General features: G+C 52.5%; 1 protein-coding gene across 2 annotated transcripts in view; it reads left to right on the top strand.

The window, feature by feature from the left end:
• The first annotated feature begins 6,126 nt into the window (after positions 1-6,126).
• mecp2 (methyl CpG binding protein 2) overlaps positions 6,127-26,665 on the top strand; it is a 156,914-nt gene continuing 136,375 nt past the window's right edge. Inside the window, exon 1 of one of the 2 annotated variants that reach the window (XM_038782013.1) lies at positions 6,127-6,213. In XM_038782013.1, coding sequence (XP_038637941.1) covers positions 6,182-6,213 — 32 coding nt within the window. In that variant the 5' untranslated portion in view covers positions 6,127-6,181. Of the gene's footprint in view, positions 6,214-12,989; positions 13,025-26,665 lie in introns of those variants that run through there. The other variant, XM_038782014.1, reaches the window with a different exon arrangement.

Below are 26,665 nucleotides of genomic sequence, written 5' to 3'. Positions count from 1 at the left end.
GTTCAGGTGTATGCTGGTGCGGGATTTTGTAAGAGGCCTGTCCGACCTGCCTGGTGACACCGCCCCCTCCTTGTTGTTGGAGGAGGTGGTGTTGGTGGGAGGGCTGGAGGGGAGGCTTATCTCGGCGATAGATGGGAGGATATTATGGGCGACTCTGGAGTCAACGCCAGTTGGGAGGAGGTGTTGGGGATGGAGTTGGAGGAGGGATTGTGGTATGAGGTGCTGCGGAGGGTGAATGCCTTGTCTGTGAGTCTAGGGCTGGTTGAGTTAACAGTGCTACATAGACCGCACCTGTGCGGTGTGGGAGAGGGGACCAGCTAATCGCGTGCTTGTGTTCTGATCCTGCCTGAAGTTGGGGAAGATTTGGGTCGTTCTTCAGCACCATGTCGATGATCTTACATGTGGACTTGGAGTCCAATCCTCTGGGGGCCATTTTCGATGTGTTGTACTTGCTAGAGTTGCAGACGGGTGCGGGGTCAGATGTTTTAGCCTCATTCATCAGGCGGGTCCTATTGGGTTGGCGGTCAGCTTCTCTACCCTGTGCTCGGTGCGGCTGGGACATTTAATAGAGTTTCTGGCCGGGATTCTCCAAAATGCACGCAGCGGCTATTTCCGCACCAGTGCCTGCGCGTGGTGGCCGATTCCTCGCCGGCGCCGTGCAACACGGCGTAGCGACAGAGCGGGCCGCCGATTGGTAGCCCCCGATTGCGGACCTGGGCGTCGTGGAGGCCCCCCCCGAAGTCTGATCCCCCCGTACCCCCGCTAGGACGGCCACCGCGCCGCGGGTCTGAGCTCCCGCCGGGTGGTACCATATGTGAACCACGCCGGCGGAACTCGGCCGGTCGATGCGAAGAATCGCCGCAGGGGCCTCTTTCAACGGCCCCCGACCGGCGCCGCGTCGACCGCGCGCATGCGACTGCCGCCGATTCTCCGGTCGCCAGAGACTCGCGTCCCCGTGTCGGAGCGGTGTGGCGGGAATTTTCAGCATCACCGCCGATTCTCAGACCCGGCGCGGGCTCGGAGAATCCCGGTCCCTGTGTTTGGAAAAGGTGAAGTCCGCCTTGAGGGGACGAGTGAGGGGGTTCCAGAAGAGATGGGGTCTGTCTATATTACATGTTGGAGAGCTAGATGTCGCTAACGGGTAGGGGGGAGGGGTTGGGTGGGTTGCTTCAGTTGGAAATGTTGTGTCTACCTAGGATTCAAAACCCATTTGTCATACCCTCCACAGATCAGCTGGTGTGTGCGTCGAGATCAGGAATGGACGGCAACATTTTCTTAACGAATATCACATCGTTCCAGTTTGACGCATGGATATTTACTGGGACCACCAAAGTGTAGAGGCCCACTGACCATTACGAGTCTGCCATTGGGATCCGATACGGTCCCAGTGGCCTGGGTCAAAATCCTGGAACTCCATCCCTAACAGCACTCTGGGAGCACCTACACCTCAGGGACTGCAGCGGTTCAAGAAGACAGCTCACAACCACCTTCCGAAGGGCAACTAGGGATGGGCAATAAATGCTGGCCTAACCGGCGACGCCCACATCCCGCAAATGAATTTTTTTTTAAAAGAGTCAGTTGACTGACTAAGATCTCTGCACCTTGGGCCCGTCCATCTAAGCCTAATTGAACACTTGGCTCATTTATTATTATTATTATGGTGGGTGGCACGGTGGCGCAGTGGGTTAGCCCTGCTGCCTCACGGCGCCGAGGTCCCAGGTTCGATCCCGGCTCTGGGTCACAGTCCGTGTGGAGTTTGCACATTCTCCCCGTGTCTGCGTGGGTTTCACCCCCACAACCCAAAGATGTGCCGGGTCGGTGGATTGGCCAGGCTAAATTGGAAAAAATGAATTGGGTACTCTAAATTAAAAAAAAAAAAATTATCATTATTTACCCCTTCTGCAGCCTGGTTTGATCCCTTCACAGCAAGTGGGTCTCCAGCAAAAACACCACATCAATACTTCGAGCAAAAATCCTCGATCTTTTTTACCGGCCCACCAAACCCCCAGGTGGCCAACCGAATTTGGGGCCTCCCGTCACCATCGTCCCTGAGTCAGTCAATTCCAGAGCCAGGGGCCGCCAAGTTCCTACTCAAATCCACCCACAGTGATGCAAAGAGACCCTTCTAATTACCATCAGCAAACTAACCCCCCCCCCACCCCAACTAACACTTCACACAAATATACATATTGATGGTGCCCCCTACTGGACGTAACTTGTATAACATTCGATTCCCCTCCCATGTACCAGAGCGACCCAGGTGACTCGGGGGAGGAGTTTCCTCCCAATTGGAGGAGCTCCCCACAGGATATAAACCAGATCGGGAAAGGAAATTGTTGTGACCAGTGTGGAATAAAGAGAGTTGTACCCTGTCAGCCTGGTCTCTTGTGGAGTCTCTGCCTCCGTCTGCAACGCTGGCGATGAGGACGGGATGGAGCTGCTGCAGGCGGCAAGTGCTGCGAGCTGGGACCGTTTTTCAACGACCTCGGGAGGCTGCTCTCCAGCAGGCAGGCATCGCACACGTAGATAAACTCAAGCCTTTTGACGCCGACTCGGATGATTGGGGCCAGTACGTCGAAAGATTTAAACTTCTTTTTCGCACAAACGCCATCACCAATGATGAGCGACAAACCGTCACCTTGCTGACCGTTGTTGGTGGATCAGCTTTTGCACTAATCAGGAGCTTGACTTACCCGGACAGGCCGGATGGATTGCCGTTCGCCATGCTGATCGACCAGGTGGGCAGTCACCTAAATCCACAGCCTCCGATTATGGTCCGGGGTACCGCTTCCATACCACAGACGCCGCGCAGTCCACCAGGGAATGCTTGGTGTGCTTAGGGGGTCTCTCTGCCCCTGCGAGTTTGGAGCTGCCCTGGCTGAATCATTGTGGGACCGCTCCATTTGCGGACTTCGAGACCGGGAGACACAGCGGAAGCTGCTAATGGAGACACCCTTGACCCTCGACAGGGCCGCTCTCATAGTGCTCACCCAGGAAAGCAGCGACTGCGAGCTCCAAGAACTCAGGGCCTGCTGGTCCTGAACATTGGGCATCGAAAAGACTGCCGGCCGAAGACCACGGGAAGCGAGGTGCCTGGACCGTCCCAGGTCAGAGGTCACCGCAGGTTCTGCAACTGCCGCTGCGACTCACCCCGGAGCGACCGTGGAGCTTCCCCGACTCAGCATTCCTGGATGGCAGGCGGCAGTATGGAACGGGACACCAAGTCTAGGAACGAGGCTGAGGGCGATCATGTGTGAGCGATGTTCCTTGGCAGTGGTCAAGTCGCCATTCCACCCCCCCCCACCCCCCACCCTCCCGAGAGGCCACAAGCGTTTCCTGGAGTACGTAGAAGCTGCGGATCCAATCCTGCCGTTGCTCTGTGTGACTGGCTCCAGAACGGCACCTATCCGGGTGACGCTGCTGCTAAACAAACCGCACCAAGATGGAACTGGACACGGGAGGAGCCGTTTCGGTCGACGGTTTTCACACATTTAAGGCCAACCGGATGGATCTTCAGCTGCTTGAACTTCGCAACACGGGGGCCCGACTGGCACGCATACCAGGGAGACCTTAGAAATCAAGGGCACCGCCCACGTGCTTGTGGCACACGCTGACCAGTTCGCTTGCCTACCATTGGTAGTAGTCCGCAGTAACGGGCCTAGCCTATTGGGAGTGTGATTGGCTGCGTCAACTATGTTTGGATTGGCAACGTGTGCGCCAGATGTACCCCCATGCTGTCCAAGATAGAGTGCCGTCCAAGTTGCCTTTGGTTTTCGGTGAAGGTCTCGGGAGCATTAGCGGAACGATTAATGTGGAAGGGAACGCCCAGCCCCGATATTTCCCTGCCCACCCTATGCCGTACGCACTTTGCGCCAAGGCAGACCGGGAATTGGGTCGTTTGCAGCAGCTGGGTATTGATCTCCCATTCCACTATGCCAATTGGGTAACGCCTGTAGTCCCCGTGTTGAAGCCAGACGGATCGATACGGTTCTGTGGGGACTATAAAATGACTGCAAACCGGGTATCCCACCTTGACCGTTACCCGGTCCCTCGGATTGAGGATCTCTATGTCCGGCTCAGCGGAGGAAAAATCTGAACTAAGCTGGACGTGAACCTCACCTACTTGCAGCTGGTGCTCGAGTCAAGTTCCCGGAAATATGTGGCAATCAATGCCCATTGGGGATTGTACCGAGTATACGCAGTTGCCGTTCGCAGTCTCCTCGGCTTGTGCGATATTTCAGAGGGTTATGGAGAATATCTTGTGAGTGCTGCCAATGTTGCCCGTCTACCTGGACGATGTTCTCATCAGGTACACATAGAGAACCTAACTGAAGTCCTCGAGCGGTTTGCTCAAGTCGGGGTCTGCCTCCGGAGGGAGAAGTGCACTTTCTACGCCGCTGGGGGGTCACATATCTCGGCTACCGAGTGGACAGCAGGGGTCTCCATCCAATGGAGGACAACATGCAGGCGATTCGTCAGGGGCCCCATCCCTCGTGCTCCATGATCCAAAACGGGGCCCGACGAAGAGCGATACCGGACATCTGAGGGCCTACACCTCCAATCTGCCCGAAAGGAGCGTTGAAGACGGCGCCATCCTGTGGGGACATGGGTGGTCGTACCAGAGCGGGGGGGGGGGGGGGGGGGGGGGGGGGGGGCACTCCTGTTGAACGACCTCCATAATGGGCACCCCAGGGTGGCTGAAATGAAAATGTTGGTGCGCAGCTACGTTTGGCGGCCCGGACTGGACGCCGAGATCGAGCAGGTGACCCGCAATTCCGTCCCATGCCAGGAACACCAGAAGGCCCCGATACACCCTGAGGAATGGCCCGGGAAGCCATGGTCCCGCGTACACATCAACGTTGCCGGCCCATTTCAGTGGGCCACATTCCTCAGATTAATGGACGGCCTCTCGAAGTGGCTTGAACTACACCGGGTCCCCACGGCAACCAAACGAGCAACTGTGAGGTATTTTAGCACGCACGGACTGCCTGAGGTCCTGGTGTCCGACAATGCGGCGGCATTTACAAGCCACGAGTTTGCGTCGTTCAAGGCCACGATGGCATTAGTCAGGTGCGGACGGCCCTGCACCACCCGGCTACCAACGGGTCAGCCGAACGAGCGGGAAAAACATTCTGGCGGGCCATGGGAAAGATGACCTCGGGGCTGGGAAACGGGGTTGGCACGGTTTCGTTACTGTAGGGCACCTCACACCATAACCGGCAACGCACTGGCGGAGTTGCTCATGGGGGCGACGACTTTGGACACACCTCAACCTCATCCTCCCCGATGTCGGGGTACGGGTGCGTCAGCTCTCACCACCGCCCACAAGCTCGCACCTTCACCACAGGTGATGCAGTTGAGGTGAGGAACTTTGGGACCGGAGGCACATGGATCCCTGGGGTAGTCTTCGACTTGACGAGGCCAGTCTTCAACACGATCTAGGTCTCCTAAGTCGGGAATCGACCCTGGGACCCTGGAGGAGCTGTGAAGCAACTATGCTAACCACTGTGCTACCGTGCTGCCCACATGCCGCCACCTGGACCACGTACGACCACGCGACCAGGAACCACCGGCGCAAGGCCTGGAGGCCCCACATAGGACCCGGACTATGTTCCCCGGCCAAGGAGGAGCCCCGAAGCCAGAGAGGAACCCAGGGCCCCACTCGCCCGTTCCGCCTCCTGTTGAACATCAGGACGCCGGGGGACCTGTAACACCCACGGATCTGGCCAGCAACGGCGTAGACAGCGGAGCAGATTCCGATACTGTACCGGCTGCACCAGCTACAAGGTTTCTCATGGTCCTCCGGGCCGGCTGTACCACCTCTGGACCTCCCTCTCCCCAGCCACTCCCTCTTCAGCCCCTCCCTCTCCCCCAGCCCCTCCCTCTCTCCCCCTAAGCCCCTCCCTCCTCTCAAGCCCCTCCCTCTCTCTCTCCCCTTCAGCCCCCCTCTCCCCCCAAGCCCCTCCCCTCAGCCACTCCCTCTCCCCCCAAGCCCCTCCCCTCAGCCACTCCCTCTTTCCACCTCAGCCCCTCCCACCAGTCCCTCCCTCCCCAGCCTCTCCCTCTCCTAGCCCCTCCCCCTCTGTCAGTTCTCGCGAGCTCTCCACACCCCCCCCCCCCCCCGCGCGAGAGCCGGCCCGCTCTGCCGGCTGCTGTGTGACGCGCTGGAAATAATTTGAAAATGGCCGCCGCGCCGAGCGGAGGAGAGAGGCTGTGAGTACCCGAGCGGGAGGGAGAGCCTTCCAACAGGCCCCGGGGCGGCGGGGGCGGGTGCCCGGGGGTGGCCGAGCGACTTTCTCTCTACCTGTGCGTCAGGAGGAATAGTAATCATCAATCTGGACAGTTTTAGGAGGAGAAGCTTTGATTTACCGAGAGAGAGGGGGGGGAGCGGGATGAATGATAATCTGCCTTCCAGGAGCAGGCCCTGAGGCCTAGCTGGAAAAGGGCGGGGTGCAGAGGGAGCAGGAGGCAGCCGTTAGCGGATGGAGGGGGCGCCGGGGGCCAATGTCCAGGGGCTCCCCTCCCGGGGGCGGGGGGAGCAGGCCCCATGGCAACCAGCCCCGGCGACGCCATGGCAACCCCGCCCCCCTCGCGCGCCAGCTCGCTCAACCCCCAGCTGTCAATCAAACCCCAACTGTCAATCAACCCCCCCAACAGTCAGTCAAACCCCCCCCAATAGTCAATCAAACCCCCCAACAGTTAATCAAATCCCCCCAACAGTCAATCAAACCCCCCCAACAGTCAATCAAACCCCCCAACAGTCAATCAAACCCCCCCAACAGTCAATCAAACCCCCCCAACAGTCAATCAAACCCCCCAACAGTCAATCAAACCCCCCCAACAGTCAATCAAACCCCTCCAACAGTCAATCAAACCCCCCCAACAGCCAATCAAACCCCCCAACTGTCAATCAAACCCCCAACTATCAATCAAACCCCCCCAACAGTCAATCAAACCCCCCAACAGTCAATCAAACCCCCCAAACTGTCAATCAAACCCCCAAACTGTCAATCAAACCCCCCCAACGGTCAATGAAACGCCCCAATGATCAATGAAACGCCCCAATGATCAATCAAACCCCTCCCCATAGTCAATCAAACGCCCCAACGGTCAATCAGACGCCCCAACGGTCAATCAAACCCTCCAACAGTCAATCAAACCCCCCAACTGTCAATCAAATGCCCCAACGGTCAATCAAACGCCCCAACGGTCAATGAAACGCCCCAACGGTCAATCAACCCCCCTCCCCATAGTCAATCAAACGCCCCAATGGTCAATCAAACCTCCCCCAACAGTCAATCAAACAACTCTAACCACTCAACAGTCAATCAAACCCCCAAATAGTCAATCAAGCTATTGATTGGGCAGCACAGTAGCACAAGTGGATAGCACTGTGGCTTCGCAGCGGCAGGGTATCAGGTTCGATTCCTGGCTGGGTCACTGTCTGTGCCGAGTCTGCACGGTCTCCCTGTGTCTGCGTGGGTTTCCTCCGGATGCTCCGGTTTCCTCCCACAGTCCAAAGACGTGCAGGTTAGGTGGATTGACCATGATTAAAATTGCCCTTAGTGACCAAAAAGGTTGCGAGGGGTTATTGGGTTATGGGGATAAGGTGGAAGTGAGGGCTTAAGTGGGTCGGTGCAGACTTGATGGGCCGAATGGCTTCCTTCTGCACTGTATGTTCTATGTTCAAACCCCCAATGTCAATCAAACCCCCCAACTGTGGATCCACCCCCAAACTGTCGATCAGACTCCAACTGTCTATCAACCCCAACCTGTCAATCAAACCCCCCTCCTAAAAACTATCAATCACACTCTCTCCCAACTGTCAATCAAATTCCTGTCCCAGTTGTCAATCACATTCCTGTCCCAGCTGTCAATCAGTGCATATATGTAATGTATTTAGCACAACAGTAATTTCATACGTCTGATGATTCCTCCTCTTGCAATTCTTGTGTGTGTATATAATATATATTTCCAACATCTGTGATAATATGTTCATACGTATCTTTTCATTATGCCGCACTCCCTTGCAATTTTAATGTGTGTAGATTTCATTTTGCAGATTATATGTATTAAATATTTTGTACATCTCATTGTACATAATTTCCCCTCTTGAATGTACAATATATATATTATATCACTTTGTGTATTATATGTGCTAATTTTATACATGTTCCTCCTGCAATTCTTGTGTGTCTGTGTATATTTAACTTTGCCCAATTTATTCTCCTGCAAATGATTCCTCCCTCCTCTTTATGCAATCATATGGAAATGATGCATCCTCCTTTTAATTTCCTCGATACCCGTTTTGCACGATTAATTCTTCCTCCTTTTGCGATTCCCAAATATTAGCTGTTTTGCCCAGATCTCCCCCCCCCCCCCCCCCCCCCCCCCCCCCTGCTCTTGTGGCTAAGATACCTCACGAGGATGTGCGCGGTGTGCCCCAGCGCAGTACGTTGGTCAAACTGGTCCGTTCCTGGCCTGACCCGCGTTACGCCGGCCAATCTTATGGGTGGTCTTGGATGGCACAGAAGCGAGCTGAAAGTCTGCACATAAAATATCGCCGAGGAAGCGAACCCGATGGCGGCCGCTTCTGCATCGCACATCTGGCGGGCGCGGTGGCCAGCCTTAGTTTTTTTTTGATGTTTGCAAAGTGTGTCTGTTCCTGTTGCGTGCGAATATGTCAACCACCAAAAGATATTATTGGGCTGACAGAATTGGAAGAGGGTGGAGCACGTGGGACGCAATAAGACCGTAACACAGTCATATGTTGTGATCTGAAAGACCAGTTGAAGCAGATTCTCCCTCAAATGGAGCAAATCAGATACACCGTTAAATAGGTAAATTCGGGATGTGGTCAAAGAAGTTTGGAGTAGGGCTGAATGGCCACCTCCTGTGCTGTGTGACGATATCATTATTTTATGGATGGATATGGTCATGTTATGGGAAATCAGCGGGATCCTCAACACGGCAATTTGCGTTTGTATCTGTTTCTGAATTTATACAACGCTGTTGTGTACATCTAACTGGAGGGTGTAGTTACCCTGGTGCTGTTTTCTTGTCTCTATCACAACATTAACTCCGAGTCGAGACGGTCGATATAACTTAATAAAGCAATGCAGGTTAGGTTTCTTCTTTTTCCCTGCCTTGCTTCCCGATGAGAGTTCCTGAAGAACGAATCCTCCTTGCTTTCCTTCCCCCCTCAGTTGCGTTGTTACCGTTGAGAAAAATTCCGCACTCGGTTTCAATAAAGGTTGCGGGTTGGCTGAAAGTGAAAGCTGTCTTGATGGGAAGCGGGCTGCCTTAAATTATTTGTTTTTTTTTGACGGGCTGACTAATAGCATTAGATGTGGCCGCGATGCTGCAGGTCCGACAAGATCTTGATCATGCAAGAGGCTCTCCCATCGCACACTGCACGCTTGGCAGGCGGTCACTCTGGTGTTGTGAGCATTGCTCACCATCCTGAGAACGACAGGAAATTTCCTTGAATCCTGCCCGTTAGTTGGGAGGTGGCAGGGCAAAATCTTACGGTCCAGCTCCTGGTTGGTTGGGAAAAGTGAGCCCCTTTTTTGAAGCCTGAGTTAGTGACACAGCAGCAACTACTTGTATTTATGTAGCGCCTCTCATGTGAAACGTCCTGAGGCTCTGCGCATGAGCGTGTTACAAAGCAAGATTTGATGCAGAGCCGCAAAAGGGGACCTCGGGAACGGAGGTCAGTTTTAAGGAGCGTTTTAAAGGAGAGCGAGCGAGAGAGAGACAGGGAGGTTTAGGGAGGAAATTCCAGATCTTGGGCAGCCCAGGTAACTGAAGGCATGCCCGCCAATGCAGCGTGATGGAAACCAGATTGCGCTGAGTGCTGTCCCAGAAGCCTGAAATGGAGAAATGTTGAGATTTGGGGGGGTGACATTGAGAAGATTACACAGAGATGGAGAGTGAGGCGATTGGAAGCGTTTGAAAAGAAGGATGAGAATTTTGAAATGGAGGCATTGCCTAACTGGGACCCAGTGGAGTTCATCGAGCACAAGCGATGATGGGTGAATGGAGAGTTTGGATCCTGGGCAGCAGAGCTTTGGGTGACCTCAAATCTCCGTAGGGCGGAATGTGGGAGGCTGGTCACGAGATCCTTGGATTGGCCGAGTCTGGGGGAGGGGCATGAAAGGCAAGGATGGACTTTTGAACCGGAATAGACTCGGACAATGTTGCAAAGATGGCGATGGGCTGACTTCCTGGCGGCGGGGAGATCAAATTGTCGAAAACCAGCCATCATGGAACGGTTTGAGAGCCACATAAACACCCTTTATGCCAAGGAATGGTTGATTTGCGAAGAAAATGTGCACCTCCAGTTTCACACTTCAATCGTACTGTCAACCATTTCCATATGTTGGATGAACTAGTTCTATTCACAGCTGGGCCCAGTGCTATTCTCATCCACCATCCGCATGTGCATTTAGCACTGTGAACTTTGGAAGATATTGAGTCGGTGCTCCGATACAGAGCTGGACACTGTTTACACAGGCAATCTCTATCCTCTTAGGTTCCTGGTTTCCAGGAGATTGCGGAGGAGGAGGGAAAGTCCGAAGGATGAGTGAAGCCGGTGCCTTGTGCAGGTCCCTGGGCTCCAGCACAGGTTCCAGGTGGACCAATGTCTCGGTCTGAATGGGTGTGGACGGGGCAAGAGAAGCAGAGTATGTGAGGACAGAGTGAGCCATTCCCTCAATGGTCTGGAAGGCTAGCGGCGCCTGCACCCGTGTGATGGCCACTTAGAACTGAAGAGCTTCCGCTTTCAGGAGAACTGTCACTAAGCGAGGAGCCACCATCTTGAAAAGGGAAGGTGATCAGCAACTTTGGTCAACCAAGTTCTGACCTTTCTTGAAAATTATTTTTTGTTTTATGTAATCAATTTGAGGTATTTTTTATGTGGAGGAGAAGGCAGGCCCAGCATTTGCTGCCCATCCCAAATTGCCCCTCGAGAAGCTGGTGGGTGAGCCACCATCTTGAACCGCTGCAGTCCTTGTGTGGTATACGTATACCCATAGTGCTGTTAGGAGGGAGTGCCAGTATTCTGACCGAGCGACAGTGAAGGAATGGCCGAGATATTTCCAACGTCGGGATGGTGTGTGTGTTGGGGGAGGAGGCACGGAGGGGGAACTTGCAGATGGTGGATGTTCCTCATGGCATCTGCTGCCTTGTCCTTCTACAGGGTAGAGGTGGAGAGTTTGGGCAGTGCTGTCGAAGGAGCTATGTAGACGGTAGATGGGCTGCTACTGTGCGTCGGTGGGTGGAGGGAGTGGATGTCTGTGTAAGGGGCACCAATCAAGTGGGGCTGCTTTGTCCTGGGTGGTGCAGAGCTTGTTGAGTGGGAAGGAGCTGACATTTTGTGTAAAACAAAAACTTGTGATTCTAGAATTGTCAGTTTAGTTCATTGAGAGAGGGGCTACCTGAATCCCACTCCGATTCCAGATGGTACTCATTGGGAACCACTTTTTTTCTATTTTAATTTTGCCTGTACTATCCTGTACATGGTATCTCTTTAACACCCATCGCATCTGATCATTAAGATTTGTGTTCGAGCACCCGGATATGTGGGAGGAAAAGGAACAAAGGTTCTCATTTTAATTTTCCCGCTTTCTAAAATGCACCAGTATGTGCCTGAACACTTCCCACCATTTTTTCCAGTCTGTCCTGAAGGGTTTGGGAGCGACCGTGGACTCCTCAGTCACAGGCCTTTTAAATCCAGCCCGTTGTGCGCACGCTGTTCCCAGCCAGGCTCGCTGAGTTGTCCTACTCCTCGAACTCGGGCATGATTAAGATAATCACCGTGTCCTAACTGCTAATCCGACTGGGGACAACGGCTGGCGGACTCAAGCGGATCAGCAATTTGCGTGATGATCTTGCCGGACTGTCGGTGGAAAACCCGAAGCTGTCGATAAATAAAGCTTCCCATCCCACAGGGATAGCGGCAAGCCTCGGTGATCCTCCGCCCGAAGGAGAGGGGGGGGGGGAAATTCATCCCGGGCCGCCCGCCTCTGATCAGTAAATGGACGTCAGTCGAGGGAGCTCAGCTTGGATCCTTCTCTCCAGTCCAGTAACCCGTCAGCAATTAAGCTTCAGGACTTGTACAAGGAGACCACCCTTGGGTGGGACCCTAAAACTTGGATAAGTGTGAAGCAGCTAAACCACCCTCCCCGAAAAAATAAAGTCTGCAGTGCCTTCAGGAGGCGAGGAAAGTGGGAGAAGAATTACATTTTCAAGTTGTGTTCAAGTCGGCAGAGTTGTGTAGCTGAACGTGTATGGCGCCTGTATCGGCTCCCCTCGCAGTGTTGTGCAGACCTTGGTGCAGCATGGTGCTCGTCAAGCATACTAATTTCATTTTGGTTCATAAACATTGATGTTTTTACAAATTAATCCTGTAAGGTGCAGCTGTACGTGTGGTGTCATTATGATTAGCGACGGACTGAATCCTGAGGCAAATGGCGTGTCGCAGGCAGAGCACAGAGTTGTTGGCTAATGGGCAGGATGTTGAGTTCCTTGCTAAACGAGAGGTTTTACTTCAGCGCTGCGAAAGCCTCCAGGTTTTGGAGATAAAAATGCGGGGGTGTGACGGTGGCCCCATTTAGTGGCTGAAGAGTTTACGGAGTGACTGTGCGTTCTTGCTCGCTTTCTGATTCCTCCCCGTCCTTTGCCTTTTAGCACTCCTCACCGAGCCACTGCCACTTAACGACCACCCCACAGAGATTCCATGGCGATCAGAAGCATGGCTCTCAGCTGATTGTGGATGTATACCCACATCCTGCCAGCGTGCAGTGTGGCTCAGTGAGCCTCTGGCGTGCTGAACCATCGCACTGTCTCCCATCACCTGTGTCTTACCTGTAAGTTCATAAGCAGCCCTGACTGCATTTGAACGCCTGTAATTTGAAGCAACGCTCTCCCTGTCCTCACGTTTGTCGTTTGTGCGCCATTGTCTGACTAAAGAAGGCCAGCTCTTTGTAAATTGCGGCTCTGTGATGTGGCAGCGCCGCCCTGGGTGAGTGCATTTGAATCTGATAACTTATCTTGGATTGAGAATTCCTGTTTGGTCGCACCCACCATTCAATTGTCCTTTGCCCCTTTTTGTGTGTAATGCATGGGCCCAGACCATTGTGTTTGCCGTGTTCGATGTCACCGGGGAGGAAGTCATTGCTGGAAACGTGTGCAGTTCTCCAGGGCCTCATCATCTCTGAAGTATTGACTTGACTATTTCAGCTGAGGATTATTTTAGCTACGCCCGACTCATGCCTCCTTTCCGGATTGTGCACCAGTGCACTCTTTGCAAAGTCGCAGAACTTGGCCCGAGCACCATTTGGGTTGATTGTAGCGCGAGCCCCTTCGGGATTTAAAAACTAAACTTGTTGCTCGGGTGAAGCCTTGGCTGACCTTGCTCCGGTGATGTGGCGGTAGTGCATTGGGCGGTTTGCTTGGCTATTTCAGAAGGTAAAGAGTCAACCCCCTCCCTGCAAATCGGCATGAGCCTGGAGTCACAAGGAGGTCAGACTGGGTAGGGGGCGGGCCTGCCCCTTTCCTGGAAGGATATAAGTGGCAGGTGATGGGCAGACAACTTTGCGATCGATAGAACATAGAACAGTACAGCACAGAACAGGCCCTTCGGCCCTCGATGTTGTGCCGAGCCATGATCACCCTACTCAAACCCACGTATCCACCCTATACCCGTAACCCAACAACCCCCCCACCCCTTAACCTTACTTTTTAGGACACTACGGGCAATTTAGCATGGCCAATCCACCTATCCCGCACATCTTTGGACTGTGGGAGGAAACCGGAGCACCCGGAGGAAACCCATGCACACAGGGGGAGGATGTGCAGACTCCACACAGACAGTGACCCAGCCGGGAACCGAACCTGGGACCCTGGAGCTGTTAAGCATTTATGCTAACCACCATGCTACCGTGCTGCCCTTAAGCAGAGATCTTGCTGATTCTAGCTTTCTTTAACTTTATAAATTAAATTTGCATTCTCCTATTACGATCCCAGACCAGACCCTATCAATGGACAGAAATCCCAATATTTTATTTAAATTTTGTAAGAGTGTGAGGAATGGATACTTCGCTCCAGGAGTGATTTCACAAAGAAATAGGGATAGGATTTATTGAAACAAACTTTATTACAACACAGTGTTAAAATCTTCAACATCACACCAGAAAATAGCTTACAATTACCCCTTAAACAATACCACTCAATACAGTGAATCCAATACCCTTAACTGCTATCTTTATTCCCACTTAAACAAGAAATTAAACCATCTCCGCTCTCAATCCACCTTAAATGCCAATGGCACAGAGGAATACTTGCTTTACAGATATTCTTTGAGAAAGAGATTTCTTGACACTGCTTTACAGAAAAGATCCGACTCCTGTCAGACCCATGCAGAAACCTTGGTGTATGTCTTCAAAAGCTGTTTCAACTGGCTTGTTTCAGCTCCTCCTTGTACTCAGTCAAGTCTGCACTGCTTTAAAGACTGTTCATCGCTTTTTTAACTAAACTGCAGAGAGCAAAACCTGACTCGTCTCAGCTTCATACTGAACTGAACTGAAAATGCGTCCTCAAAAAGTCTTAGCTCCACTCAGCCATTACATCATCTCACCAAGCTGAAAACGAATTAACTCCCAGGGAATCCCCTTAATCAAAATCAAACTGCATTAGGCCAAGCGTTTTACGATGGCTTAATTGCTCCCAAAAACATTATAGTCTTTCGACCCAAGAATCTTTTAAAACGTGATTTCAGCAGTCAAACACGCGCAAACCCAGGTTTTTTAACCCTTAGGTCACCAACTGATTATAATACAATATATCTGAAATCCGCTCGGTTACTGGATTATTAATATCGCGCTGGGGATGTCACTCTGCCCACACCTGATTGGTGTTAACTTGGCGGATCTCAGTCACGCCCGGCCCTACCAGGGTGATTGTAATTTTGCAGAGGTCAGAAACCGTTATGTCCGATTGGTGCAGGACATCATCGAATGGTGCCTTTACTTAACCAAAGTGGTCTATTTGTCCCTGCTGGAGTTAAATTATTTATTTTCTTGCCCCCTTTCCTCCTCGGGGTATCTTATTCTGTAGATGCCCTCTGCCACACATTTTACCCGAACAGCAGGGTCGGGAGAGGGGTGGGATTGTTCGGAGCGACTCTGTCCCAAACCCAGTCAGTTCTGCCTTTGCTTAGCTCCATTTGCTGAAAGATGAGTTTGATTTTTGTCTCCCGACCCAGTGGTAGGGCCCAGCGTGACAGATCCCCCAGGTTAACACTAAGCAGGAGTGAGCGAGTGACATTCCCAGCGCGATATTAATAAACCAGTTTTCAACTCGTGCTCGCCCAGTGCGGAGATTTCAGGAAAGGGGCAGAGATAACCTTAAACCCTCCATCCATCGACTTAGTCCGTGCCTTGGGGAGCATTTCAAATTCTGGAAGGTAGGAACGTAAACTTGTGTTTGTCTCTCTCTGCGGATGCGGGGCGGACCGGTAGAACAGTGGGTAACACAGCGCCAGGGACCCAGGTTCGATTCCGGCCTGGGTGACTGTCTGTCTGCTTTTAATTCAAGCATTTTTCCTCAGTCATCTGTCTAAAAGGTGCCAGAATCTGCAGAACTAGTTCATGAGGTTTGCTAATTTGGACCTTGTGGGTTTCTGAGATGAGCTGTTTGATAGCGGGGAATTGTGACGTTGTTTCGAGGCAGCTTGTGGCATCTCTGCGGCTGAACACTGGGAAATGGTCCGTCTCGTCAGTATATCACATCGCCCAACACAGAACTTGCCCAGTGACCTCTAGCGGATATGCTGAGGCACATAGAAAGATAATCCCAGGTACAACTTGCTTGTTTGCGTTCTGTTAGCTGATCTCCGGCAGGGCAGGGCTAAGGTGGTGACAGTTGGTCTCCAGACGATGGGTGGGGCAACATTTACTATCATTTCCACTCCAATGCGCTCTCTGATAATCTTTGTCCCCCGCCAAAAGATACGCGTGCGTATGCATGCTTGGGATTAGCTATGGTGCCGTTTGTCGTCAAGCCTGATGTGAAGAATAGTTCTTTTGTGCCTTGTCTGCGGCATGCACCTTCAGGAGAGGACGGGAGAAACAAAAACACGAGCAAACTCCCGAATCTGGCCCAGGATATTCCCTCCTGAAATCTCTTCAGTCCCTCCATGTCCCTCTCCTGCTTTAATACCTGTCATATACCCATTTCTTTGCCATAACTTTTTAATCAGCCCCCCCCTTCCCCCCCGGGTGCCTCTTCAGGCTGCTTGCTGGTTTTTGTCTGTTCTTCCCCTTCTCTGAAGCACCTTTTTCATAGATTTCATAGAATTTACAGTGTAGAAGGAGACCATTCGGCCTATCGAGTATGCACCGGCTCTTGGACAGAGCACCCTACCCAACCCCACACCTCCACCCTATCCCCATAACCCAGTAACCCCTCCCACCACTAAGGGCCAGTTTGGACGCTAAGGGGCAATTTATCATGGCCAATCCACCTAACCTGCACGTCTTTGGACTGTGGGAGGAAACCGGAGCACCCGGAGGAAACCCACGCACACACGGGGAGGATGTGCAGACTCCGCACAGACAGTGACCCAAGCCTGGAATCGAACCTGGGACCCTGGAGCTATGAAGCAATGGTGCTAACCACTATGCTATCATGCAGCCCACCTTGGATGTTTTTATATTTTAAACGCCCAACAGCAGTGTTGCTGATACCGAGTGGCCAAGCAGTTTTTCTCAGGGGTGGTGGAGAGAGTGAAATAGGCGGAAGTGTTTACTTGGGGGTTCTCGCCTTACCCCTATGATAGTGGGGCTGAGATCAGGAATACGGTAGCACAGTGGTCAGCACTCTGACTCACAGCGCCAGGGACCTGGGTTCAATTGCAGCCTTGGGTCACTGTGTGGAGTTTGCACTTTCTTCCCGTATCTGCGTGGGTTTCCTCCCACAGTCCAAAGAGGTGTAGGTTAGGTGGATTAGACATGATAATTGTCCCTTAGTGTCCAAAAAAAATGTAAAATGGGATTGCTGGGTTGCAGGGCTAGGGTAGGGGCGTGGGCCTACGTAGGGTTCTCTTTCAGAGGGTCGGTGGAGACCCGATGGGCTGAATGGCCTCCTTCTGCACTGGAGGGATTACATAGAATTTACAGTGCAGAAGGAGGCCATTCGGCCCATCGAGTCTGCACCGGCTCCTGGAAAGAGCACCCTACCCAAGGTTAACACCTCCACCTATCCCCATAACCCAGTAACCCCACCCAACACTAAGGGCAATTTTGGACACTAAGGGCAATTTATCATGGCCAATCCACCTAACCTGCACATCTTTGGAATGTGGGAGGAAACCGGAGCACCCGGAGGAAACCCACGCACACACGGGGAGGATGTGCAGACTCCGCACAGACAGTGACCCAAGCCGGAATCGAACCTGGGACCCTGGAGCTGTGAAGCGATTGTGCTATCCACAATGCTACCATGCTGCCCCCTTTTTTGTATCATAGAACATAGAACAGTACAGCACAGAACAGGCCCTTCGGCCCTCGATGTTGTGCCGAGCAATGATCACCCCACTCAAACCCACGTATCAATCCTATACCCGTAACCCAACAACCCCCCCCCCCCCTTAACCTTACTTTTTAGGACACTACGGGCAATTTAGCATGGCCAATCCACCTAACCCGCACATCTTTGGACTGTGGGAGGAAACCGGAGCACCCGGAGGAAACCCACGCACACACGGGGAGGACGTGCAGACTCCACACAGACAGTGACCCAGCCGGGAATCGAACCTGGGACCCTGGAGCTGTGAAGCATTTATGCTAACCACTATGCTACCGTGCGGCCCCTATGAATCCAACCAAAATAACAAACTTCATCACCCGACATCTTGTTAGGGAGCGGTTGTAGAGTTGCTGAGCACCCTCCTATCTTGTCTAATTAACCAATTAACCGTTTCTGCTCGAGTCCTGAATGGGAAGAGCCGTCTCACTCTCTGAATTCAGATTTTCTTTTTGGCAACCCAGCCTGCTTGGCTCCTCGACTTTCCAGCTCCCAAACAGCGGATGCAACCGGACCCTCACCCGCAACTGCACCCCCCTCGCCCACCACCCGTCCATGACTGCCACCTCTGCCCACGACCCCCTCCCTCGCCCACAACCGCCTCCCCCCACCTTCCTCGCCCACTGACCGGTTCCCCCCACCCTCGCCCATGACAGCCGCTCCCTCGCCCCGACCGCGGCCCCTCCACCCACAACCGCGCACCATCTTTCGCCCACGACTGCCTCCGCCCCTCCCTAAATCGAAAGCAATGTGAGGAACACTGTGGAGCTTTTACCGCCTTGCTGGCTCAATGAGGTATTTTAATACAGGCGATTGAATCTGGAATTTCCTGCTCTGTGTGACTCATTCACTGAACCACTGTGGGAGCCCCGAGCAAATTATTTATAATGTGAAAATATTTCAGCTTTCAGTGACTAAATCTGTAGCTGCTTTGTTTACTATCTCTGTTGTTACGGGAATTTGCCCGAGGTGTTTCTCTCCAGTGCCTTCAAGAAGATATTTGAAGATTTAAAAAGAAAATACATCCAAGTAACATTTCCGGAAATGTTGCCGGGTCCATGAATTCGCTGCAGGTGGGGGGGGGGGGGGGGGGGGGGGGATGCAGGTGGGTGGAGATGGTGCAGAGAGTAAGGGAGCTCCTTGTCGGCACCATGTTCTTGAATTACTTTTCATAACGTTCCTTCCGTCCTTAACCTTCGCCGAAAATGGCGACTAAAGTCTTTTGACTCATGTCTTTTTGTGGTGCCCAAGCTCCGCTGTGGAATATGTGTTTGTGGTGTGCATTCCGAAGTGTGAGGGGTGGAAAGGCTGTCTCTGATCTTCCCATTCGTGGGTGCAAGTGGCCGGTGGGTGACAGAAAACGTTTTTAATGGCTTTTTCGAAGGAAAGATTTGCATGCCGCGGTTATTTATTGTTGCTCTCCGTCTGGAGTTTGTTTCCGCTCTTCCCCCCCGCCCCTCACTCCGCCCACAGGTCCAGCCCCTTTCACGCTGAGTTATGCTAGGTGCGGTTCCATCTGGGTGATTCCCAACACTACTACCCAGCCTCCCCTGCGGACCCAAAATCTCAGGCAAGGCTGGGTGCGATTTGACAATTTTGCCACGCCGGTTGCTGGAGATTACAAGAATGAGAGGCGGGCCGGAATTCTCTGGCCGATCGCCAGCGGCAGAATTCTCTGGTCCCGTTGGCAATATGCGGGTTTCCCGTGGGGGCGGCTTCCATGGGAAACCCCATTGACAAGCGGCAGCAGGAGCGAATCCCACCACCAGCGAAAGGCGCGCTGCAGAGGACCACGCGGCTCCGGGACCATAGAACCCAGCATGTGGTCTCATTGAAACCTGTGAAGTGCTGACAGGTTGGCTAGTGAGCCAGGAGAAATGTCTTTTCAGGGAAAGGAGGGATCTGAGATCCAGCGGGATAATGGGAGTTGGAAGTGGAAGACTAGCCATGATCTGACTGTGTGGCAGAGCAGGCTCGAGGAACCTATATATTGAGGCGCCTCCTATATATCTCATATTGACGAGAGCGGGAGCCACGACAGATTTCTCCCCACGGGGAGACGTTGAAATAATTTCTCCTTCTTGTCCCAAACTGGCACTGTTCATTCAAGTTCCACACCACGCAGATCAGACTCGGAACCTTCAGTTACACTTCCGCCGTTAGCATTGGGAAGGCAAAGCTGAACTGCATCGTTCCGTATGCATTATCGGGAGTTGGGGGGGGGGGGGGGGGGGAAGAGACTGGAGTCCAGGCTCGGAACGCGAGGGAGGGTCATTGCCTTCCGGCAGTTGTCCTGCTGGAAGTTATCCACTGACGGGAAGAATGGATGCGTTGTGATTCAAAATCGGAAGAAAGTAAATTTGTTTAAAAACAGATGGCGAGGGTCCCACTGAGGAAACCAAACTCCCTTTAGCCCCCCAAAAAAAGATTTGTTTCTTCCAATTGGTCAGGCCATCTCAATTTTATTTTGTCTTCTAGTTCTGACCTGCGGTGGAAATAAGCCGAATGCACTTTATGCCTAAATAGGACGTGCTGCAAAATTAAATGCTCTCCCTGCAATATTAAATGACCCCCCCCCCCCCCCCCCCCCCCACCCCCCTCCCCCAATGTGTGTGAATGAGAGCTGCTCGGATAGATTCCAGTGAAGCAGAAGCGGAAACTGGCTAGTTCAGGAGGATCGGTGTCTGAAAGGCAAAGGTCAGCTAACCATTCCTGTGTGCCTCACCCCCCCACCCCTCCCACTATCACCAGTTCAGTGTCCCAGTTGCAATGTTCCGTTGTTTTCCTCTTTTAAGCTGCTAACTGGACTGTGCGTCAGCAGCCTTTTCCGTTTCGTTTTCTAACTGATATCAGCTGCTGCTCCTGCTGTGCTCTTTGGAATGCTTGGTTGCTGCATAAGGAAGTGTAAAAGTCACCCCCCCCCCCCCCCCCCCCCCCACCCACGCACTCAGTGTCTGCCTGGCCTTTTAAAAAATCTCTGCACCAAATGAACTAGTGAGACTTTTCAGAGTCGCAAGTCATAAACAGCGGTGTGGCAGCACAATCTGCACATGACAATTTGTACCTGCCTGGATTAGAAAACAATTAAATCAGCAGGCTTGGGGAGGGGGTTTTCTGCATTCATGTGGCGCCTACTCGCCTTTTGCAAAGATCTCGAGGAGCGACAGGCAGAGAGAGGAGCTATTTTTCGAAGTTGCACTGACTTGTGGTGGAGGTTCTCTCAGCAGCCATTTTACAAACAGCAAAGTTCCCACAAAGCAGCCAAATGAATGACCGTTCACTCATTTTTTGGCAGCGCTCTGTCGAGTTGGGGAGGGGGGGGTGCATCGGACTATCAGCCAGGGCTGCCCACTGGATTGGACCGCACGGGGTGTTTGGAATCTACCCGAGTGGGCAGATCGCAGTTTCCGACTAATGCTCTCCGTCCATAGCATGGGGAGTTACCCGCCTGCATCGTGCATATCTGTCGTGGGGCTTGACTCTGAGCTAGGAATGCCACCAACTGAGCTGCGCCAGCCAGTGGCGCTACGCGGATAATTTCTGCAGGTCTGCCAGTGCATCTGTTACAAGTGACGTGATAGAGTGGTGACATTCCCATGTAGGAAACGGAGTTACCTCCGTTCGGTTGCAGTCTGGGTCTGCGTCCAGCTCCTTTTCCGTTGTGCTTTGGATATCACAATATGGTCTGATGCCGCCCTTAGTTAACGCACTTGGCAATGTTGGAGTTTCGACAGCTGATGCCTGCTGGCTCCATCCATGCAAGATGAACCTCTGTTTCCATTTTGTTGCTGTCCACCTGAAGGCTGACTCGTTCCGGCACATTGTGCTGTAGCCTTCCAGTCCCTGCACCCAACTGCCTACCATAACGTGAGCTGGGATAGTGTACGTCGACAGGCTGTCCAAATATCACAGAACATAGACCATACGGTGCAGAAGGAGGCCATTCAGCCCATCGAGTCTGCACCAACCCACTTAAGCCCTCATTCCCACCCTAACCCAGTAACCCCTCCTAACCTTTTTAGGTCACTAAGGGCAATTTAGCACGGCCAATCCACCTAACCTGCACGTCTTTGGACTGTGGGAGGAAACCGGAGCACCCAGAGGAAACCCACGCAGACATGGGGAGAACATGCAGACTCCGCACAGACAGTGACCCAGCAGGGAATCGAACCTGGGACCCTGGCGCTGTGAAGCCACAGTGCTATCCACTTGTGCTACCGTGCTGCCCTATCAAACTCCATTCTATTCTCGTTCAAATTCCACACGTGTGAGCTTTCCAGGAGTTGGAAGAATCCTTTTGAGTCACTTTACTCAGTCACTCCCTGGCAGTTGGGACACGTAAGTGTGTCAGAGTGTAAATGTCGGACGGGGCATAATTGTGCTGGTTGGTTAGCATCCACCTCCCCCGTGGTGAAAAAGCCCGTCGACACTTTCTGACCAAAATCTGTTGGGCAGGGTAAGGAAATACATTGATCTCCACAGACTTGTAGTTAAAGAAATAGCCGACACAATTGGGAAAAGGGATGAGCAAAAAAATTTTTGAGGCCAAAAATGAGCTGGATACTCTGTCTTTTTAAAGAGAAATATAACCAAAACTTGGGACTGCAAAGCAATCTTACTTTTGCTTCGACTGTGTGTCTTTCTGTTTGTGTGTGTGTGTGTGTGTGTGTGTGTGTGCGTGTGTGCGTCTGCCTCTGCGCTTGCGTGTCTGCTTGTGTGCGTGTCTGCTTCTGCATCCCTGTATGAACGCATCTCCCTTTGCGCGTGTGTGACTCTCTGCTTGTGTGTGCACATCTGCCTGGGTGGGTTGTGCATATGCGCATCTGCCTGTGTGCTCATCTGCCTGTGTGCACATTTGTGTATGTACGCATATGCCTGTGTCAATGTGTGTGTGTGCTCAACTGCCTGTGTGCTCGTTTGTTCGCGGGCGTCTGCCTGTGTGCTTGTGCGTGTGCCCGCATATGTGTATACGCATGGCTGCCTGTGTGCATGTTATGTACGCACCTGCCTTTGTGTGTATACCTGCACACACATCTTCGCTTGCTTGTGTGTGCGTGCCTGCCTGTGCACATGTGTGCACGTCTGCCTTTGTGCAGTATGTGTGCGCGTGTCTGCCTGCGTGCACAGGTGAGTGCAGACCTGCCTTTGTGCATATATGTGTGTGCACGTGTGCATAGCTGGTTGTGTGCTTGTGCCTGTCTACCTTTGTACATATGTGTGCATGCATGTCTGCCTGTCTATTCATGGTCACCTGCCTGCTTCTGTGTGTGCATGTTCGCCTTTGTGCAGTAATTGAATGTGTATACATCTGCCTGTGTGTGTCTATCTGTGTATACATGTGTGTGCTTGTATCTGCCTATGTGCATAGTTGTGTACACACCTGCCTTTGTGTGTCCATGTGTGCGCAACTGTCTGCGTACGTGGGCCTGTCTACCTGTGTGTCAGCATACGCGTGTGCGCGTATGTGTACATGTCAGCCTGTGTGCACGTGCCGTCTACCGTGTGTGAGATGCAGGTCTGCCTAAGCGCAAGTGTGTGCGTGCATGTGTACCTGTTTGTGCAAGTGTGCGCGAGCACTTCTGCCTATGCAAGCACATCTGCCTGTGTGCATGCGCATGTGTACACACGTCTGCCTGCATGCATGTGTCTGTGTTTGAAGAGTGTCAATAATCAAGTTGTATGTGTGCTAATGACTTACATTTGTTTTGTTGTTGGTCGAGGTCGTCATTACCTCTGAGTTAATTAACATTGACAATTTTTATTTATCCAGGGGTGCTCCAGTATTGACGCCAATTTAAGTTGCCTATCTACTAATTTAACACTTGCGCAGATTTGCCCAAACTCCCTGGGCACATTGCTGTGACGTTGTCAGCGATCAGTAATTAAACATTAATTAGGAGAATTAATCTTATGAAATGAGCAACAAGATTCTCTCATCAACACTACCCTGTTTTCTAATGTCAGTTTTAACCACACCGCCCGGAGTCTGTAACTGTAAACCTCGTGTAGCCGCCCTGCCCGCGCAGCTCCGGCCCCCTGCCCGCGCGGCACCGGCCCCTACACAGCCCAAGCCCCCTACCCGCCTGGCTGTTGGGGCAGCCGCCCCCTGCCATCCGGCTCCTGGATGCCACTCCCTGCCCGCGCAGATCTGGCCACCGCGTGAGGCCACCCGCTGTCTGCCCCGCTGCCCCCTGTCTGCGTGGCTCTTGGGGTCACCCACTGGCCATCAGCAGTGGCCTTTCTCCAGCCAGTTTTTACCATCCCCTTTCCTTTTTAATCAAGTTAAGATCAAGGCCAGCGACCCAGAACGTACCACTGTTGAGCAAGTGTTTCCAACTATTTTGGATTAACCAATTAACCTAAATCAAATGAACTGGGGGAGCAAAGTAAAAGGGGCAGCCCCTTAAAGGGAGCCTTGAACAAACACACACCACAAATGAAACCTAAAATATTAAAGCACCCTCTGGGGTCCCAGCTGTGATTTCAGAAAGATGCAATGCCATTCAAAAAATTGCTGAATGATTGTATGGATACTCTGTTTTTCGGCTTCACACACAAGCAGCCTGATTGTCTGTGCCTCCCGTTTGAAAACCTGGGGCTTCAAAGGTCCCGTGTCATTGTCAAATCCTGCATCGGCTGAACCTTAGAAGAGCAGCCGAGCTGCGGCGAGGCCCTGCAGTCTGCACACGGTGGCAATTTCATCCAAAACGAGCTTTTTGTTTCTGTTCTGAAGTGGCGAGACCTGATGACCTCGTGAAGGGGTGGCCGGGGATTTTTATTTGAGGGGAGTGGCTGATTGAATTTAACTGAGCTGTGACAGCACGAAGCAGCTCAATTAACGGCAGACAGTTAAAGGAAAGGATTCCCAGTTCTCTGGGGTTACTGAGTCGGTGGCTGCTGTTTGTTTTCTCACGCCATCGGTCTCAGCCATTTTGCTTTAATAGCGTCATCAGTGCTTGATGTTGTTACACCACACACTCACACACACGAGAATGGGGAGGGGTGAGAAAAACCTTCAATCTAGTGGCCCTTAATAATTGCTTCATCTGTCTTTTTCCCTGCGTTAAATGTGCGTAAAGGGGTCCTGTGAGTGAAGCTGGCATGTTACGCGGAGCACTGTTGTCAAGGTTGCTTTTAATCGCACTCTCTTCAAGCTCGATCGCCAGGCATCCATGATGTAATCTGATACCTCGGTGAATTTGATGCTTCTGCCCAGAGTACTGCGTTCTGCTTTATTCATTGTCGTTGAATCCTGTTCTCTAGTTCTGTTTTTCCCTGCCGAAAGGGTTTGTAGCTTTTTGGATGCATTTTAATGAGCTGTGTTGGTAGCTGGAAGGGTGGGGCAGGACGTGTGGGGTGGGGGGGGGGGGGGGGGCAGGCAGAGGCCTCGCTGCGATGGTCCTTCTCTGTAACACTTGGCGTAAGAGTCTGATTTATTGGAGTGGGCCCAGGTGTGTGTTTGAACAGCAAGGGCTCTCAGACACTGTGCAGGTATTGCGACTGATCCTGACCTTATCCCCACATCAACCAGCAGCCCCTGGCCATCTTTGGCCTTCCGTAACATAGTGGCACTGAGGCCATAAGTAATTGTTGCCCTGGATGTAAATCACTGGGCCAAGTTTTTATTGTTTTTTCAAAATGTCTACCAATTTCAGAATTCGGTTTTCTGCATCACTTTTTATCGTTGGGGTCTAAGTTTAAACATTTCTACGTACTACAGTCTTTCTCAGTGGTCCTGCTGCTCCCCATGTCAATCACGTGGAGCTCCAAATAATGGCAGTCTGTCTTCTGGGCACACACACACACAAGATACACATGGACAAAGACAGAGAAACACCGACAAGAACAAGAGAGACAGAGACGAACACTGACAAAGAGAGGGATGGACACGCTGACAGAGAGAATCATAGAAATCATAGAATTTACAGTGCAGAAGGAGGCTATTCGGCCCATCGAGTCTGGACCGGCTCTTGGAAAGAGCACCCTACCCAAGGTCCACACCTCCACCCTATCCCCATAACCCAGTAACCCCACCCAACACTAAGGGCAATTTTGGACACTAAGGTAAATTTATCACGGCCAATTCACCTAACGTGCACATGTTTGGACTGTGGGAGGAAACCGGAGCACCCGGAGGAAACCCACGCAGACTCGGGGGTAACGTGCAGACTCCGCACAGACAGTGACCCAATCCGGGAATCGAATCTGGGACTCTGGAGCTGTGAAGTAATTGTGCTAACCACAATGCTACCGTGCTACCGAGATTCACACTGACAGAGAGAGAGAGAGACACGCTGACAGAGAGAGAGAGAGACACGCTGACAGAGAGAGAGAGACACGCTGACAGAGAGAGAGAGAGAGAGACACGCTGACAGAGAGAGAGAGAGAGACATGCTGGCGGAGAAAGAGAGAGACAAACACCGACAGAGAGAGAGAGACGCCAACAGAGAGAGAGAGACGCCGACAGAGAGAGAGAGAGAGAGACGCCGACAGAGAGAGAGAGAGAGACGCCTGACAGAGAGAGAGAGAGACGCCGACAGAAGATAGAGGAGACGGCCGACCAGAGAGAGAGGAGGACGCCGACAGAGAGAGAGAGAGACGCCGACAGAGAGAGAGAGAGACGCCGACAGAGAGTGAGAGAGACACTGACAGCGAAAGAGAGAGAGACGCCAACAGCGAGAGACGCCGACAGAGAGAGAGAGAGAGAGAGAGACGCCGACCGAGAGAGAGGGAGACGCCGACCGAGAGAGAGGGAGACGCCGACCGAGAGAGAGTGAGATGCCGACCGAGAGAGAGAGAGAGACGCCGACAGAGAGAGAGAGATACGCCGACAGAGAGAGAGACGCCGAGAGAGAGGCGCCGACAGACAGAGAGAGACGCCGGCAGAGAGAGAGAGACGCCGACAGAGAGAGAGAGAGAGAGACGCCGACAGAGAGAGAGAGAGAGACGCCGACAGAGAGAGAGAGAGACGCCGACAGAGAGAGAGAGAGACGCCGACAGAGAGAGAGAGAGACGCCGACAGAGAGAGAGAGAGACGCCGACAGAGAGAGAGAGAGACGCCGACAGAGAGTGAGAGAGA

The sequence above is a fragment of the Scyliorhinus canicula genome, chromosome 21 (genome assembly GCF_902713615.1).
Source record: "Scyliorhinus canicula chromosome 21, sScyCan1.1, whole genome shotgun sequence".
NCBI lineage: Eukaryota > Metazoa > Chordata > Chondrichthyes > Carcharhiniformes > Scyliorhinidae > Scyliorhinus > Scyliorhinus canicula.
The sequence above is the reverse complement of the archived record's forward strand: the minus strand, read 5'-3'. Positions and strand labels throughout refer to the sequence as shown.